This window comes from Fusarium phalaenopsidis, assembly GCF_050370095.1.
Source record: "Fusarium phalaenopsidis strain FUZ10S chromosome Unknown contig_32298, whole genome shotgun sequence".
In the NCBI taxonomy this organism is placed as follows: Eukaryota; Fungi; Ascomycota; class Sordariomycetes; order Hypocreales; family Nectriaceae; genus Fusarium; species Fusarium phalaenopsidis.
This window is the reverse complement of record NW_028145407.1, coordinates 1575401-1593074: the sequence shown is the minus strand read 5'-3', so window position 1 is coordinate 1593074 and position 17674 is coordinate 1575401. Positions and strand designations below refer to the sequence as shown.

At 53.2% G+C, this 17674-nt stretch overlaps 6 protein-coding genes across 6 annotated transcripts; 3 read left to right on the top strand and 3 right to left on the bottom strand.

Moving 5' to 3' along the window:
* Positions 1-972: 972 nt before the first annotated feature.
* Positions 973-1317, top strand: LRP88_07049 (uncharacterized protein; the record flags this gene model as incomplete). The annotated part of the gene is made up of 1 exon (XM_083243586.1): positions 973-1317. One exon carries the CDS (start codon positions 973-975, stop codon positions 1315-1317), a length of 345 nt encoding a protein of 114 aa, XP_083100810.1.
* A 343-nt stretch (positions 1318-1660) lies between these two features.
* On the bottom strand, positions 1661-2464 carry LRP88_07048 (uncharacterized protein; the record flags this gene model as incomplete). Its single annotated transcript, XM_083243585.1, has 1 exon — positions 1661-2464. One exon carries the CDS (start codon positions 2462-2464, stop codon positions 1661-1663), a length of 804 nt encoding a protein of 267 aa, XP_083100809.1.
* Positions 2465-2799: 335 nt separating this feature from the next.
* Positions 2800-4200, bottom strand: LRP88_07047 (glycosyltransferase; the record flags this gene model as incomplete). The annotated part of the gene is made up of 1 exon (XM_083243584.1): positions 2800-4200. The coding sequence occupies one exon, from the start codon at positions 4198-4200 to the stop codon at positions 2800-2802; it is 1401 nt and encodes a 466-aa protein (XP_083100808.1).
* Positions 4201-5847: 1647 nt separating this feature from the next.
* LRP88_07046 (aspartic peptidase domain-containing protein) lies at positions 5848-7321 on the top strand (the record flags this gene model as incomplete). Its single annotated transcript, XM_083243583.1, has 3 exons — positions 5848-6750; positions 6814-6961; positions 7014-7321. The coding sequence occupies 3 exons, from the start codon at positions 5848-5850 to the stop codon at positions 7319-7321; spliced, it is 1359 nt and encodes a 452-aa protein (XP_083100807.1).
* A 4559-nt stretch (positions 7322-11880) lies between these two features.
* On the top strand, positions 11881-13361 carry LRP88_07045 (fructose-2,6-bisphosphatase; the record flags this gene model as incomplete). Its single annotated transcript, XM_083243582.1, has 4 exons — positions 11881-11986; positions 12037-12626; positions 12678-12791; positions 12843-13361. The coding sequence occupies 4 exons, from the start codon at positions 11881-11883 to the stop codon at positions 13359-13361; spliced, it is 1329 nt and encodes a 442-aa protein (XP_083100806.1).
* Positions 13362-14651: 1290 nt separating this feature from the next.
* Positions 14652-16006, bottom strand: LRP88_07044 (uncharacterized protein; the record flags this gene model as incomplete). The annotated part of the gene is made up of 5 exons (XM_083243581.1): positions 14652-15096; positions 15153-15193; positions 15244-15608; positions 15665-15687; positions 15741-16006. 5 exons carry the CDS (start codon positions 16004-16006, stop codon positions 14652-14654), a joined length of 1140 nt encoding a protein of 379 aa, XP_083100805.1.
* Positions 16007-17674: the final 1668 nt, after the last annotated feature.

Below are 17674 nucleotides of genomic sequence, written 5' to 3'. Positions count from 1 at the left end.
TGATGAAGCCCGGTAGAGAGACGGCATGTTCCGGAAACACCGGTACGACCAGAGGCTTCTCGACCAGGAGACTCCTCAAGAGGCTAGCGCTCCGGTCTAGAACCCGAGACGAAGGCGTTCGGTTCGAGTAAGAGTGAGGGGTGAGAGAGGGGACGAACGGCCGTCAGTTCAATCAGCGATGGGCAAAAAGCTTGACATGACTTGGCGGGAAAGCTTGTCGCCAGGAGCCGACGAGACGAGACGAAGAAGCGAGAGGACGAGCGTGTGCAAGTGGTGTTGACGTGATGCTACTGGCTGCGGTACGTACAGTAGCCTAGCTCTCTAATGCCGCCTGAGAAGAGGCGCTAGATCAATTCCTCCTTCTTACGCATTCATTGGGGAAACTAACGTCGACGAGGCATCCCTACAAGTGATGAGCACGAACGATGCATGCTTTTTAATTTCAATTTCTACTTCTTTTCTCTCTTTACTCTTTCATCTCCGTCTTCAATCAATCAATCGAATAATCAACTGTCACTACCGGGCTCTCTCTCTCCACTGTTCGTCTCCCTGTGGGCCATCACCACCACCACCACCACCAGACCACAAGACCCAGACCCAGACCAGACCCACGAATCGATACCGCGCGCGTTCTTGGCCCCAAAAAATATGACAAGTGCCTTTTCGCGTCTGGCCTTGATCACCGTTGATCCTTGAGCTGCCTGCCTTGCCTGTCCGTCTTGTTTCGCCGTCCCGTCCGGACAACTCGTGGCCTCTTTTTTTTCATTCGCATCATCACTCCCTGAGACAAATCTCTCTCTCAGGCCTTCTCTCTCCTGCGCAATCAAAAAAAGCTGATTGCCTCAACGAGGGGCTAAAACGTCTGATCATCAGGTTAGCTGTCTTGGGTCTAATTCAACCATTTCCCTGCCCACTGACCCTCGAAACACAGGCTAGACCAAGGTAGGCCATCCTGCTGGCCACCAGAAAACCATGTGTCGCATGGTCGTCTTTGAAGGCCTCTGCACGCGCTGCGGCACGCACCAGACCTGGACAGACTTGACCCAGGAGCTCTCATGCCTAGAGGCCAAGAACAAGGGCTGCTTTGGCGAGTGCTCGCGCGGCATCCACGTCGAGGAGCACGACTTTGACCAGGAATGCAACACGTGCGCCGACGAGGACGAGGGCATCGGCGACCTCGACGAGGCGCTGGCTCCGGCGGGGAACTCTTTTCAGCACTCGATGAGTTCTCACCAAAGCAACCCCGGCAAAAGCAACCCCAGTAAGAGGGGCGCTGCCGAGGAAGCCGGCGAGGCGAGCAAGAAGCAGCGCACCTAATCAACTGATGATGAACGATCACGAAACTGGCGGTTTTTCTCTTTGGGATTGGATCTTTGACTTGCTGGGCAAGTTTTCTAATGGCGTTCATCATTGGTCTGGGAATGCGTTCTAGCGCAAGATGGTTGGCTTTTTTTTTTTTTTTTTTTTTTACTCCAGCGTTTCTGGAATGTAATATTAAACCTTGTCACGACTACGGCATAAGGAGGACTCGAAAGGAGTATGGGAAAGAAAGGAAAGAAGAAAGAAAGGAGAATGGGCCCTTTGAGGCAAAGATACCCAAATATATCAGCATATACAACTCCACAAGAAGATGGAGAAAGAAACTTAAACGTAAGGCTCATCACCCTGTCTTCTCTTTCCACGTTTCCTTAACTACTCTCCAGTATCGCTCTCCGTCAACCCTCGCGTGGGTAACATGCGTTCCCCCTGGGAACATCTCCATCTTTACACTCGCTCCCATCGTCTCAGCCTGTTGGCCATGCTTCTCGACATCCTGCCACATCACTGACAGATCCCCATCTCCAAATAGATACACCCTCCTCACCTCGCGGGAAATCCTCTCCGCCGTGTTGAGAGCCAAGGCGTTGGCTTCCTGCGGTTCCACACGTCCCCAGGGTATATAACACGCCCACGCAGCAGCTAGGAATGCCCAGACAAGAGGTGACGCCCAGAAGGGGAGACCCAGTGAGAGGACGTGGTGATTGGTCTTCCAGTGGAAGACGCCCGGACACGAGTCCATCACCACGACGTGCCGAGGAACATCTTTTCCGCCGAGGGCTTCCTCCCAGAGCTCCCAGAGTGTCACGGCAGAGCTGACGCCACCGTTTGAAAAGATGTGTAGCAAGAAGCTTGGCTCGTCTCCCGAGGTCTTGGCGAGGTCTTGGAGGATGGGTACCGCGGGGGCGAAGAGACGACGGCGCAGCGAGGGCTGCATGTACAACTTGAGGTTGGAGCGGAAGACGAGGATCGCGGAGCTTGGGTAGAGGACTCGGTGCTGGGTGACGTACTTTTCGATGTGCGAGTCTCGGGCGTCCATCCACGCCAGCAGGATGATGAGTCGTGGATCCGCCTCGTTAGGGGTCGACAAGGGGGACGACGAGTAGGCCACGGCCGAGCTGAGAACATCCATGGATGGTATCGCCATGATGTCGGTTTTACTATTTGAGTTTGCTTTCTCTCAGCTTTTTGCTAGAAAGGGGAATTTGCTAGAAGAAATAGAGTCTCGAGTGCCAAGACGGGCCCCTTCCGGAGGCGTTCCGTTGCCGTCGGCGTCCAAGAGGGGCCGTGCTCCGCTGGGACCGGAGCCGGCGCGGAGGAAATGTTGGTGGGAGACGGAGGAGCGGACAGATTTTAATGCATGCATATGCACAATAATTGATATAACAGTGTTGTATAAATCCGAAAATGAGTTGCTCGTATAATTTGCTAGTATAATGCTCAGTATCTAATCATGAAAAATACGCCTCGTAAACTTCCCCTTTAAGCATCCACCTCTCCAACCGTCAAGATCTGTCTCTCTACAACGTCAAACATATTCATAGCCTCATTCTCAATCTTGATCTCCTCGACCCTCTTCTTGAAGCTATCGTCTCCGAGAATTGTCTCCACGCCGGCCCTCACTTGCTCGGGGCTTGGCCGTCCGGTGCGCAGGTTGACGGCCACACCGCTCCACTGGCCGCGCATGGCGATCTCGGGCTTGTCCTCTGTCTCGCCCGCGAGCACTAGGGGTACGCCGTTTGTCACGCCGTGGAGGAAGCCTCCGTAGCCTGCGTTCATGACGAACACGGACGCGTGAGGGAGGAGCACGTCGTAGGGGAGGTAGTCGATGACTCTTGTGTTGGCGGGGACGACCACGTCGGCGGGCAGGCTGGCCTCCTTCATGCCAAGGATGGCCACCACGAGGAGATCATCACGGTCGGCGAGGGCTTGGATCGTGGGGATGAGAAGGTCGGTGTAGTCTCGGGCGATGGTGCCCTGCGTCACGGCGACGATGCGGCGGTCCCCTCGCTTGACGTCGTCCCACCAGGTGGGATAGACAAAGTTGGCGGGAATGGGCTTGGGGGTCAGGCAACCGGCGAACTTGACGTTCGAGGGCATGTCAGATCTGGGGTACTCGAGGCTCGGGGGACACATCTGGAGCGTCACGTCGTGGATGAGCATCCAATGGTGGAAGGGCAGCTGGGGTTCGAGGAGTTCTGTGGTGCCAAGTCCTTTGAGGATCTCGTCCTGGTAGGCGATGGACTCGGCAAAAGGACCTGCTACCATCATGTGGTTAAGCAACTGGTTTCGTGCTCGGCCAGACTCGGACGAGTCAGGAGGGAGACCAGGACCACCAGGGCCTGTGTCGATGCTGGTGGCCACGTAGGGCACGACGTGGAGGTTCACCACCTTGGGCCTGGTGGTGTAGCCCTTGGGGAGAGGAGCACCAAGAGAGAGGGGGTTGACGCCCATGTAGAAGGTCTCGGGAACGATGACGACCTCTCTCTCAGGGTCCTTGGCCCTCAACCCCTCAAGAACCTCCTTGAGGATCCTCCAACGCTCAGGAGTCTGACCGATAAAGATGTATTTCATGTCGTAGAGCAACCTCGGGATACCGGCAGGTATAGCGTTACGCTCCGCCTCCATCTTGGGGTTGAACATGGGAGCAAGAGGCACAAACTCTGCGCCAGTGCCCTTGATGAGGCCCTCATACTGGGCTCCGCCGATAAAGGTTACCTCGAACCCACGACGGACGAGCTCGGCTGCGATCCTGGCCAGGGGGTTTGTGTGGCCATCGGCAGGAGCGGCAGCGAAGACGAGGTGAGGCTTTCTAGAGGTAGAAATGGCTGTCTTCTCAATACCGGAGGCCAGTTCGGCCACGGTAGAGGTGTTGGAGGGCATGGTTTTGACTGAAACGGACAAGTAAGAGTGAATGTCGGAACAACTCGCTGTAACTCGCTCCGAATGAGAGGAAGAGATGGAAGAAGCTGGAGAGAAGAGATCTGCGGTCTAAACAAACCGATAGCTTAAAGATGCCCAATATATATGATGCCCATCTCAATCTCCAGCCTCGGATACGAAAACCCTCCAAGCCACTATCAACCTCCAAGGCTGACTTGATAAAAAAAAAAGTCCACATAAATCAAAAATCTGACATGAGATTTTGGCATAGACCAGGAGTCCAACAGCAATGTAACATCCATTTCACAAGCAGACCCAATAAAAGGAGGACTCTTGCCCACAGCGCGGCGCTATCATGGTCCGGGCATCGTGATCTCCGCCCGTACCATCAGCCCTGTTAAAGGACGACGGACGAGGATAGCCAACCGCATTGCCGCTAAGCTCGGCAGTGTTTGGCTCCGTGCTTATGACGACTTGGTTCTAGATGCCGAATGAGGGTTTTGGAGGTTGTTCCTTCGCCGCGTGGCTGTGTTTCCTTTGCTGACCTTGATGAAGCACTAGCTAAGGGGGCAAGATTTGTGCAACTTGGCGATGCGTTGGCATTATGTGTTTGCCTCTTGTTTAGCGACCGACCCGTGGGTAAAAGTTTCTGTGCCATCTCGGGCATTTGCTTCCTTGTGTATTAGTTGATAGTGATACCATGGCCTGGCTAGCCAAGCAAGTAAGGAGGCGGGTTTGATGACGCGCTCGCCCACCCTCTCAAGCAACCAAAGGGGCCAGCCTCTAGTCTCATCCAGTCATGCATACTTGCGGTTATCTACCTGCCTGTAGATGAAACGCGTGGGTGGAAGGGCTGCTTAGTTCGCTGAGGTTGCCAAGTTGATCGTCAGCAAAGAAATGCGAAAAACTAGTCTTGGCTTACGCGAGCCAAAACAACGCTCCCAGCGATTAGTGCTTTGCTGACACTTTGAGGCTGAGGTGAACAACCTGCCGAAACAAATAGACAAGGGCTTACCAGTGACATTCCATCCCATCTCGCCTATTGTCAGATGTCAAGCGCTTATCGAAGGGTGGCACACGATCCGGGGTTTGCTCTTGGTGGCATCTATCAGTTTGGTGACAGTTCCGGAAGCGTTGCCGAGAAGTCTCAAGGACGGGAAGGTTGGTGCAACGACGTGTTGCATCGAGAGACAGGTCTTGATCATCCTTTTGGGAGAAATAACTCTATAGAGTCTGTTTAATATCAGTTCATATCTACAGTCCAAGTATTGATATATCCGCATATCGTTTCCATGTCAAACCACCACGTCATTCTTGTACGAGATGAAGAGAGATTCCATCGCACTCGGACTAAAACCCACGAGTTCAACGTTTCCGCCTCTCACAGAGCCATCAACGGCACACGATCAAGTAACGATTGGCTCGGCTTCGTACATGTTTGGACAAGATGCCGTGCCTTCCTCCTCGGCATATCCATGCTGTGACACTTGCCATTTGGGGTGTTCCATGACGGCAGGAGCATCATCGAGGTGTCAAAAGGAGATCGTGCCTTCCTCAAATTTCGATATCGTCCTGGGCCTATTCTGACAGTCGCTGCACGTTTTCCTTCTACCAACCCAATCTCTTCCATCGCTCGTTGTGCTCAGGATGGCGTGGATTTACCACTTCCTTCTCGTCGTCTCGACTCTCGCTTGCCATGTACTAGCAGCTGCCGTAGAGGTCGAAACAGGCAGGGTAGACTTGGATCTCATAACACCATGGAACGGATTTCACCTGAAGCGAGCCGTGCCCATCGTTTCTCGATTCCCCGATCGTGTTAGCCCTCGCGTGTCGAAACTCAAGAAGCTCAACAGAAAACATCAACTCCATCCAAGATCTGCCGCATCCCTACTGGCGAAACGTAAACAGGGACCCTTTTCTCTCAAGAATGGCATCCAGAACATCTCGGCTGTGGGCGACTTCTCAACTTCCTATGCGATCCAATGCTTGTGGGATTCAACCCCCGTCTGGCTCACCTTCGACACTGCGAGCTCTGACACATGGGCTGTCAAATCCGGCTTCCGATGTGAGAATAACCTGGGAGATAAGCAAGACCAGGACTGGTGCGGCTTTGGCCAGCCGCACATCCAAGACTTTGGCTTAGGGAGGCTGACAGAGATACACCTCCATCGGAGTTATGCATCTGGGGAGGACGTCTCGGGCCCCATGGGTGCTTCCGATATCTCCTGCGGCGATGTCACCGTCCATAATCAGCAGGTCGGGCTAGCTAACAGGACATACTGGCACGGTGACAACGTGACGGTTGGTGTTCTGGGTTTGGCGTATCCATCCCTCACCAGCGGCTTCTTGGGCGGCCCCAAGGATGAGACGGAGTGGAACAATTACCCCTACACGCCCTGGCTGACCAAAGCTATCGCACAAGGCGCAACGAGCCCCATGTTTAGCGTCTGGCTTGACCGAAACTCGAGCGATGGGATGCTCACTTGGGGCGGACTTCCGCGGCCCGCTGCCATCAAGCTTGGGCAGCTTGCAACCACCGGTCTCATCATTGTGAGTTTGGAGTATCGCCGACGATTCTGCCGAATCGAGTCACTAACTGATATATCCTCTTAGGCAAAACTCGACGACAGGGAACAGACAGCCTGGAAGCCGTCGTTCTATACTATTATCCCGGACGGGCTAACATGGGGAACAAGAACCGACACGGGAAAGTACCCGTACATTGTCGACACGGCCACAACCATGATTCACGTGCCTCCGCGTAGGTCAAAAATCCTTTATGAGCTATCATGTCCGCTAACCCCCTCCCGTAGCCCTTGCCGAAGCCATCGCGGCGGCGTTTGAGCCGCAGGCCGTGTACCTGTATCAGTGGGGGTCATACTTTGTTCCATGCGACTCAATCGCGCCAAGCTTTGCCGTCATCGTCTCGGGGGTCAACCTTTGGGTGAACCCGGCTGATATGATATTCAAGGACCTCGTGGATCCTGGGACGGGGTACTGCGCCACGGCCATCACCACCGGCGGATCGGGGCCGTACATCCTCGGTGACGTCTTCCTCCAGAATGTCCTGGCCGTTTTTGACGTAGGAAACGCCGAGATGCGCTTCTATGCGAGGAGGTGAGCGGGCGTACGCTGCGGGCGATCCTGCAATTGCGTGGCGTGATGATGGCTCGGTAAATCAAGGCATGTGGTCGGTTTATGGGTTGATTGGGAGTTGGAGTTGATGGGCAATGTCATGATGATGGAGAGACGATGGAGTAATTGGTCAGGTAGGAATCATCTCGGTAGTTGAAGAGTTCTTTGATGTGTGATAATTCATCATCTCAGCTATCGTCGCCGGCAGATCAATCCATGCACCTGTGACCGGGATCTTTCACAATGACTTTGGACAAGGCGCTTCTCCGGGGCAAACAATGATTTAGAGTTTCCTTCTTGAATGGAAGAGGAAGCTGTTTCTATCACAATCCATAGTACACGGACTTCTCTTTAGTGTACAAGTTTAGGTGAGTTGGTTGTGCCACCACACAAGAGCCAATTCGTAAGTAAACAAGGGACTTGGGGGGGAGACAGGGCTCACTTCGAGCACGTACATGTTGTATTAGTTATTTATCACTTTCCGTGGCCAAATGGTCTCACTATAACAACTTCTCGAGTTATGGGTCTTTTAGATCCATGGATGCTTAAAGCAATCAGTTATTCCACCCATTCCTATCAACTTGGGCAAGCATACAGAGTGGGCAATCCAATATATCATTATAGATGCTTATTTTAACGTTCGTATTATAAACAATGACACAGACTGGGGGATGTCCAATCCAAGTGCTCTTGTTAGTGATGCCCGCCATCCACCCTAAGTTGAGCCCAGCCTTCTGAGGTCAGGCAGATAGACATTGGATATTGGCCCTTTGAGAAAGTCGAGACATAGAGCTCCACAACATTCTAATGAGCCTTAACCTCTTGCCTATGTTCGAACCAAAATGAGGTCCCAGACAAAGAAGTAGGTAGACGCCCACCAGTCGCTAACGACCAGCACTCTTCAGCTACCGTTGTTCAACAAAGACCACTCACAAATAGCGACTCACGGACTATTTACTGAGCAATAGACGAAACTTCTTTCAAACCAGGCACTCGATTTGAGCCGTTCTTTCAACTGGTTCTACCGAAATAGAAGAACACTCGGCAGCGACCAGCGTCTTTGTCCCAGGACACGTTGAGAGGGAAGTGAACAAGTCTCGAATGTATACAAGTCTCACCTTGTCACTGTGTTCAAATACACCAGTTCTCTTCCGGAGCATTTGAAACCTTCATAACCAGGTAAGAAAGCATATTTTCAACACTTGATCACAACTCGACAGATCACCCCTAGGTTACCCGCCATACTTTTGAAATGAATCACCAACAGGAGCAACTGGGGCGAGCGGTAGAGGCTTTCGCCCCGCAACTGAGGCAAGTGGTAGAGGTTTTCCTCCCATCGCCTAGTATGCTAGTCAAGGCGATCCTGGCCTTCTTGATAGGTAAGCAACCCTTCTCTCCTCATCAGAGAGTAACTCTTTGCTAACTTTTTGTTCGTCTCACAGTCATCTTGATGAGATTCCTCCTGGGATACACGCTATTCGCCTGGGTCCTCATTATCATTGTCGCCGGCGACCCGAAAGCAGAGCAGCTCCCGTTTCCGTATCTGGTCGTGAGCTTTCTCGTGCTTCTCGGCCTGCTTGAGGTGGTGTCCCTCATTCTCAAAGTCTCTAGTAGATGCGCCCATCACCTGTTTGTCGGGTTCGCCACTGCAATGTTTCTTGCATACTTCTACCGGTGTATTCTCCAATAGTTGGGTGTTTTGACGATGAATCTGAGAACAACATCCTTGCCGGCATAGCTTGCTTAGCAACAACAATACAACTTGCATACTCACTAAGAAATTCATAAATTTAAACAAATAAATCATGTTCTGATACAAACCTGTTCTGTGCCTCTTACTGCAAGAGACGACACAGCTTCAATGCCCTTATCGGCAACGAGTCATGGTGGGATGCTGATCGCGATAGACTCAAGGAAAAGCTCGTGATGTCAGTTAATTACTCCCCATTTCGCTGACCTTGTCGGCTCGGTCACGGGCTCCACAGCTCCATCCTCACCGAAACAACAGCAGCCGAAAAAGGAAAGCAGCTAGCATCACCGAAGGCGCCAAGACGGTCCGTCTCGCGATCCAAGGCACCGCTCACCGACGGATTGAGCATCACGAGAGTCGAAAAGAAGCAAGGATTCAGCGGGTAACAGGTTCAAAGTTTCGAAAGCGGGATTCTTATCCGGCTTCATCTCGCTCAGGGCGGGCGAAGCCGGTTATGACGAGAGACCCAGGCCTGTCATGGATGCATCGTGTTGTCGTTATCGTGAAGCGCCCCGGCATAGGGCAAGGCGGTGTGAGAAGGGAGGAAACCCCACAATCACGATGCAAGCAAGAGAGATAGATCCATGGGTACTGTATTTGCCGTACCCAGGAGCCCTGTCCAGGTGAGGTAGATTTCCCCTGGACAGTCAGAAACCCCCCTGGACCTAGGGAAAATCTGGACAGGTCAGAAGATAGATGACCCAGTCGCGATGCAGGCATCGGTCGAGAGCGGCGCCCGGGGAGCCGTGGTTGACCTTGAAGGACGGGCTCGCTGACTGGACTGGACCGGATGGACAGGCGGAAACGAGACATGACACGACAGCGGCGCGAGTGGTGCCAACTCGGACAGACCCGGGAGAGGGGAAGGGGGGTCTCGTGGACGGCGTTTTTGCTCTTGGGTGGCGGTTCCTGCAGCTTCACCCCAGACTTCTGACCTTTTGCTTTTTGTCCGGGACGAGATTTCGGATCTGTCAACGGGTGACAAGTAACCCAGGCTTCGGCCGGTCGTCGGTGTCCGGCGGTACAAGTCCGAAGGTCCATCCATCCCCAAGGTGTGTGAATGCCTGACCAATGTCGCCTTCCCCGGCCCAGACCGGGAGGATCCGGAGGCACGTCACGGCTGAGCTAAGGTCAAGGGAGCTTCTCTTTTGGCAGCTCCTGTGGCTTGCTTGCTTGCTTGCTTGCTTCCGCTTGCTTGCTGCTGCTGCTGCTGCTGCTGCTGCTACTGCTTGATGTTCCCCCACCCTCGGCAAAAGACACAAATAAAACAAAATAGTGGAGGTTTCTGGGGGTCAACCATTCATGCCCCGGGGGGATTTTTATTTGAGGGCATCCCCCGTGAGAAGCACCGACCGGATCATGAACCGTAACTCGGCTCCAGGGGCTAGAAAACAACCACGAGGTTCGCCAGGTGGAAACGAAATGAATAAAAAAGCCAAAGACGACGACGTGATGAGGCACGAGGACCCTTATTGACAAATGCCCACGCCAAAAAAACAGCCCTGTAACGGGGACACCTTGCAGGGCATCCGCCGGGGGGCATTTCTAGAGGCGTCCCGAGCGGGGGTTTGGCCCGCGCTGGTGGATCGCAAACGCGGGCGTTGGCGGGGCAGGGACGTTCTAGGATTGGTTCCCTGATGGTCATCCATCCATTTTCATCGTCATTGGATTCATGATGGAGCCGCGACCACGAGAAAGACGATGCAAGCCGCCGCTAAACAATTTTTCCTCTTTTTTTCCTCTGCCCGTGCCTTCGAAGGGAAGAAGAAAGAACCGTAATTAACTGCTGCTTACAGCTCTAGTGGCCTACTGCTTTTTGCTCAGCTGGCCTCGCTGCTCGCCGCTTCTTTACACCGAGAATAGTTCCCTCCCTCAGCCCGGAATCACGTACCTCGCCCTTTTTCTTTTCCCCGTCCCTTTTCTTTTTCCTTTCTTGCATTGACCTGATATCTATTCATACTGTACAGGGGGGGACCATAGCTGTTCACCATCGTATCATCCATCCATCCCATCCCATCCCGAATTTCTTATACATACGGTACACGCGCTCCATCACTCGCTCACATACAACAACCCCTCATCCCCCCCCCCGCCTCCGCCTCCGCCCTCCTCCAAACAGCTTCTTTCCGAGTCCGGTTCCCTTCCCCCGGAGTCTCTGAGTGTGTGTGCAGATCACATATCGTTTGATCGTTCTCGTCTTCGACTCAGACTACTATTACAGTTTTATAGCTGCAGTGCTGGGGCGTTGCATCGACCGTCAATCCCCACATCAAGAAAGAAAGGCGCTGCTGCTCTTATTCTCTGCAGTCGCACCTGCAGATAACAGACTGTACCTTCCTAGGTTCAACTACCAAACGTAGTTGGATCCATTGAGCCTGTCATCGATTTGGGAAAGAGCCATCTTTGCCGCTTCCGCCTCATCTGATCTCAGCTGAGCTTCCGCGCCTTCCAATTATCTATCGTTGCTTGCTGCACCTCGCCCAGCTTGCTCTTTCCTCCTCATACACACCGGCAGAGCTACCTCGCCTCTACATACCCGAGGCTCACGCGATCCCATCTCGTCGCCCATAGAATCCAACCCTCACATTCTATTCTATTCATTCTCGCCCTTGTCGACTTTTGCTCCTTTCGCTTCATGTCTCTGCAGTATTGGAGCTTTCGTACACTCGATCAATCTCCGGCTCGTCTTGCTCTCGGTCCTTGAGCGCTCCCGCTCAGTCGCATTCCTCGCCGTCGCCCAACTCCGATAATACCCATTCCACTTACATCACCACTCCCACAAACCAACGCCCACCATGCCTTCTCGAACCAACGGCGTCGGAGTCCAGGTCGAGGACACCAAGATCTGTGTGGTCATGGTTGGCCTGCCTGCCCGAGGCAAGAGCTACATCGCCCAGCGAGGTCAGTATTCCCACCACCCCCATCATACAGCGTCAACTAACCACCAGCAGCCCAGCGATATCTGCAATGGCTCTCCATCCCAGCCCAGACCTTCAACGTTGGCAACTACCGCCGCAATGACGCCCCTCAGCCCAAGGCCGACTTCTTCGACACCAACAATCCCGAAGGAGAGCGCAAGCGCCGTGCCGCCGCCGAGGCTGCCGTTGCCGACATGCTCGCCTGGTTCCGCTCTGGAGGTATCGTCGGCATTCTCGACGCCACCAACTCGACCCTAGAGCGCCGCAAGTGGGTACTAGAGGTCTGCAATGCTAACGGCATCGAGGTCCTCTTTGTCGAGAGCAAGTGTGACGATGAGGAGCTCATCATGGCCAACATCCGCGACGTCAAGACTGGTAGCCCCGACTATCGCGGCCAGGATCCCGAGACTGCTGCCCTCGACTTCCGCAACCGCATCCGCAACTACGAAAAGGTTTACTGCACCATTGACGCCAACGGCGAGGAGGCCCACCTGACCTACCTCAAGATCATGAACGTCGGCAAGCAGGTCATCATCAGCCGCATCCGGGACTACCTCCAGAGTCGAATTGTCTACTATCTCATGAACCTTCACATCCGCCCCCGCTCTGTCTGGCTATCAAGAGTAAGACATCTCTCGCCTCATGACTCAAGGACGAATGCTAATCCCCTGTAGCACGGTGAATCTCTGTACAACCTTGATGGAAGAATCGGCGGTGACACACTCCTTTCTCCCCGTGGCGAGCAATATGCTAGGAAACTCCCTGAGCTCGTCCGAAAGTCGGTCGGAGTACGTCCACCCTAACCTCCTAATAGGTGTAAAAGCTAACATGATTCTCAGGATGATCGTCCTCTTACCGTGTGGACCTCGACTCTTCGACGAACCATCGCCACGTCTCGCTTCCTTCCTCAGCACTACAACCAGCTCCAGTGGAAGGCCCTTGATGAGCTTGACTCTGGCGTGTGCGACGGTCTGACTTACCAAGAGATCAAGGACCGATACCCCGAGGATTTTGCCGCTCGTGATGAAGACAAGTACAACTACCGCTACCGTGGCGGAGAGTCGTATCGCGATGTCGTCATCCGTCTTGAGCCTATTATTATGGAACTGGAGCGAAGTGAAGACATTCTTATTGTCACCCACCAAGCTGTTCTGCGCTGCATCTACGCCTACTTCATGAAGAAGGACCAGGCTAAGAGCCCCTGGATGAACGTTCCTCTCCACACCCTCATCAAGCTAACCCCGGGTGCCTATGGCACCGAAGAAGTTCGCTATGAGGCCAACATCCCCGCTGTCAGCACCTGGCGAGGCAAGGGAAGCACCGCTAAGCACGAGAACCCAGCCCCCGAGGTCTTGTAAGCCAAGAAATGGGCAAAACCGAGGTAACCGGATAAGGGCTCCCGACTCGAGCCATCAGTACATATAGCGCCCAGGGGGATGGCCGCAACGAGATGATCACCCCTGGTGCCAGTGGATGACACTTTTTTTACGAACTGAAATGAGCAAGCATGTGGAATCGGTTGAGCTGAACGAAGAAACGACAACAAAAAATTCGAGGGGCAAAGCATTCTATGACTACCAGTGAAGGGGAAGGGAACTTCAGAGGTGAATGCTATCCTCTAGGGCTATGCCATGGGCTTCAGGACATCAAAGCATTGATCCAATTTGGCCGTCACCAAACGATACCTGGACGGTCCTGTACTGTACAAGAACGGAGGCGTTTTTGCCATTTTGTCAATTTGGGGCGAGGCTGGATAATGACTCTTGGGTCTTGAAAATGATATCAATTGACGAATAAATTTAAACATCTTGACAATGTTCCAACTCAAGTTGGTGGGAGTGAAATGTTGCTGTTAAGTAGCCTGGTGATCTTGAAGGTGGCTGATGTGGTCTGGCCTCGTTGGGAAAGGCTACAACGATGGACTCCGCATCATGGTCCTCGGCGAGGATCCTCGAGGGAGAACGTGGTTTTCGTGCCGTATAACAGCCTCTTCAGGCGGTCTGATCTTTCGGCTCGGTCATCCTAACAGTACCATCAAAGCCGTGATGATGGCTGAGAGTCGGGGCGAATCGTTGTCTTCGATCCGATTTGGACATTACACTCGCCCTCTTAGCCGATATAAAGCACCTAGGTCGTTCATCAACAAATAGTCCTTGGCACGCTCAACAGAACACATACCAACAGCATGGATCAACAGGGCCCCCGTGAGGCAACATGGCCTCGGATCCCTAAGCGCCCTCAGCGCTGGTCTTCAGCCGGGATCGACTGTGCCTCATCAAGTCCGCTCAAGGTCACGCCGGCTGTGGGGATTGCGGGGGAGACAATGCCGGGGTGAGCCGAGCCGGTAGATGGCCTGGCCGGTGGGGCCGCCGGTCTGCCGAGCTGAGGGCTGAGTGCGAAATCTGGACCCTCGTTGAGGCCAAGACCTGGTCTTGACTCTCATGCTCCGAATGTTGGATCCCAGCTAGCAGTTGAAACCCTTGGTTCTTCTCTGGAATAAATGCCTCCAGAGGCAAAGGGTACCAGCACATTGACAACCAATTCGTCTGGACTCGAAACGTGGGTCGCTAGGATGCATGCCCTTCATGACGTAGGTATCTTGGGCTTCTCCCGCCAAGGCATGTGGAAGTTTCCATAGATCAAACATCTCAATCGTTGTGGTCGTGTGTACTCCTGCTCGACTGCCCCATGGAACTCTGTAAGCTGGACAATCCCCAATCTGAAGCTTTATGAACTTCAGGAGTCCAGGTCACGTTTCGCGGCTCGTTGTCTGCGGTTCTAGGTCGTTTCCGGGGATGTGCCTCTTGTTCTGACGGAGTCTGTACTCGCCCTGTGCGAATTCGGCCATCTCTCGGCCAGACCGGCCAGGAGCGGCGGAATCTTCCGGTAGTTGGTGCAATCGTGTTCGGCCGAGAGGGAGCGGTATGTCTGGGATGAAGTTCGTTGAGGAAGATGCGATTCGCATTGCTATGACAGGTGCAGTGGCAGGATAGGTCAGGGCCTGAGGCCTTGACAATCTTGGCGATGAGTTCGGCCATGGAGAGTTCGATGTGAAGTTTGACCAGGTATGCAAGAGGATGGAATTCAACGTATCTATAGGCACCAGTTAGTGAGAGAGCAGACCAAGAGCTATTGGGTTCGGGACGCACAGGAAGGTATTGTCAAATGACATGCTCGCAATGATGAGAATCTACAGCTGTTAGTCAAGCATCGCGAAGTCTGATGAATAGCAAGACCCACATCCATCGAGATGGAAATAACAACCATAACCAGGTTGAAGCGATACAGCGCCACGTACTTGGTGAGCCCGTAAGAGATAAGTGAGGAGCGCACAAGATGGACAAAGTAAAGGTTCAATGCCAGATCGATAACTGCGAATATACCCTTCTCAACTCGGTCCCAGATGTCGTTGATGTGGATATAAGTCTTGTTGATCTGCAGGCGAGCGGGGATCCAGATACAGAAGACCGAGATGTTTATGACGACCAGTATAGCAAATGTTCCCCATTTCATTCGACGGACAGTAGTCTGCGAGACGGCAAGGAGGGCGATCCGGTTGATAATGATTTGCATGATGCAGTGAATCTGAAAGACCCAGAGAAAGACTGGATGAATGTCAGCCGGGGTACAAAGTCGGTCAACAAGAGGATCTCCGTCATACGAAATGCAAAGTAGATTTCAAAACTGTTGAGTGAATGTTAGCCAGTTCAGAGGACAAGGAGTAGGATCCATCATACCCAGGAGGAATATTCCCATGAACATAACCCCAGGCAAGTCCTCCGATGATGGCACTCGCAATCAGCTCCAGCCAGATGAGGACCATGTACGTAGTAACTCTTCGAGCGCGCTTCCATTGGCGATATGTTTGAGTAACGACTCGAATAAGACCAAAGGCAGTCAGGGCGAGAGTCATGCCCCATACGATGCTGACAATGGCCAGGTCATCGCAGCTTGGCTGATCGTATTGGTACCATGGTGGGATTAGGGAGCCCTTTTCCGGCATTGTATCATGATCGTTAATCAGGTTGAAGGCAAGGAGTTGGCGAGAGAAAGTGCAGCAGCAAGAGTATCGAGGTGGAGGGCGAGTATATCGAGAAGCAAACTGCACCAGACAGGACGGATTTCAACATGGGCAAAGTTGCAAGAGGTAAAAATATGATCTCAACAGGCACGGGATCTCTCATCTCAATTAAAGCAGCTGCAGCAGCCCTTGGGGTATTTCCCGAGCCCCGGCCCTTGTCGAGGAGGCGGGTTAAGCGGTTCAAGAGTGCAGGCGAGTGCAGCGGTGGCGTCGAGCGAAGCTTGTTGTGAAACTAGCGCTGAATGGCGACTCTGGGTTGAGGGCGTGGCGTCTGCTTGGGACTGCCCGATGAGCCGGTCGTGGAGGGTGAGCAGCGAAGCTCAGTAATCTGTGCGATCATAGCTTGTGTGTGTGGACGGCGAGGGCTTGAAGAAGGCTTAAGAGGCTTCGGGTTGGCGTCTTCCCGTCACCGCTTAATCGTTGACAACTCGCCCGGCGGTAACGCGTGGCTCGCCTCGAACGAGATGGATCAAGCCCTGGGTCATCAGATCAATTGCCAGCAGAGAGAAGTGCTGCAGATTTGTTCGTGGCACGCAGGCAGGCTTGAGTAACCCTGGTCGATTGAGCCTATCGTCAAGTGTCTCACTCGCAGAGGTCGTAACCATCAGCAGCAGGTAACGCCATATCGAGATGCGCCTTGATGCAAGTCGATATCCGAGAGGGTTTTTTTTTTTCTATTCCGCTGCAGCGCCGTTTCCCACCACACCGTCATTGTGCTCGTCAACGAGGACCAAGAGCGCCAATGAGCTCATGCGGTCTGTCAGCTGGGTCAAACCCCGGCTTGATCCCGCAGCAAATCCTGAGCAGCGGCAGCAGCCCTAGTCGACGATCGTGGGGGATCCTGCAAGACCAATGATGGAAAAGGCGGCCAGCCGCTGGGTCCGGCACTTGGAGGGTAAGCAAGGGAAGCTTAGCGGGAAACGATACGTCAGATAAGTTCCGTTGAGTGCGCGCTTGTTCAGGGCGATGTGTAGGTGACGTCTAGATTGACTTTGATAGAGTGCGGGAAGGATTCTGGATTTCCGGCTGATGGATGGTGAATTAGAGAAACGGATCAAAGGTTAGGTAGGTAGATTGAAGCTCTTTGCAATTGTGGCATAACACGTGAAAGAGAGAAAACGTGACTTGGTGTTTGATGCTCAAGTGGATGTGAATAACAACGGAAGGACCTGCCTTGGTTTGCGGACCATGAACACGATACCTTTCAGAGGGCCCAAAAATTTTCCTCGATAGTCAAAACTAAACCGGCAAGGATTCATACCATTAACAGTTTCGAGACGGGCCATTGATACCCTCTTGACGTCTTAAGGGCCCTGAAAAAAACCCTCTCCCGTTGCCACGGCTTCGCTAGCACTCTCCTCATCAGCGTCATGCGCCATGTCAGCTATGCACGCCTACACTTCCGTGTAGTTCTCAGTGAAGAAATTGGAATAATCCGAGAAGACGAGATCGCTGCTGCTGTTGGGTAGGGGGTCTGTGGCCGCCTATGTTGGTGATGAGGACTGCCTCAGGGTAGGTGCCAATGTGAGCAGAACGCCAACCTACACCAAGTAACAGTGTGATCACAAGTAGTGGGTTCAGCGCAAAAAA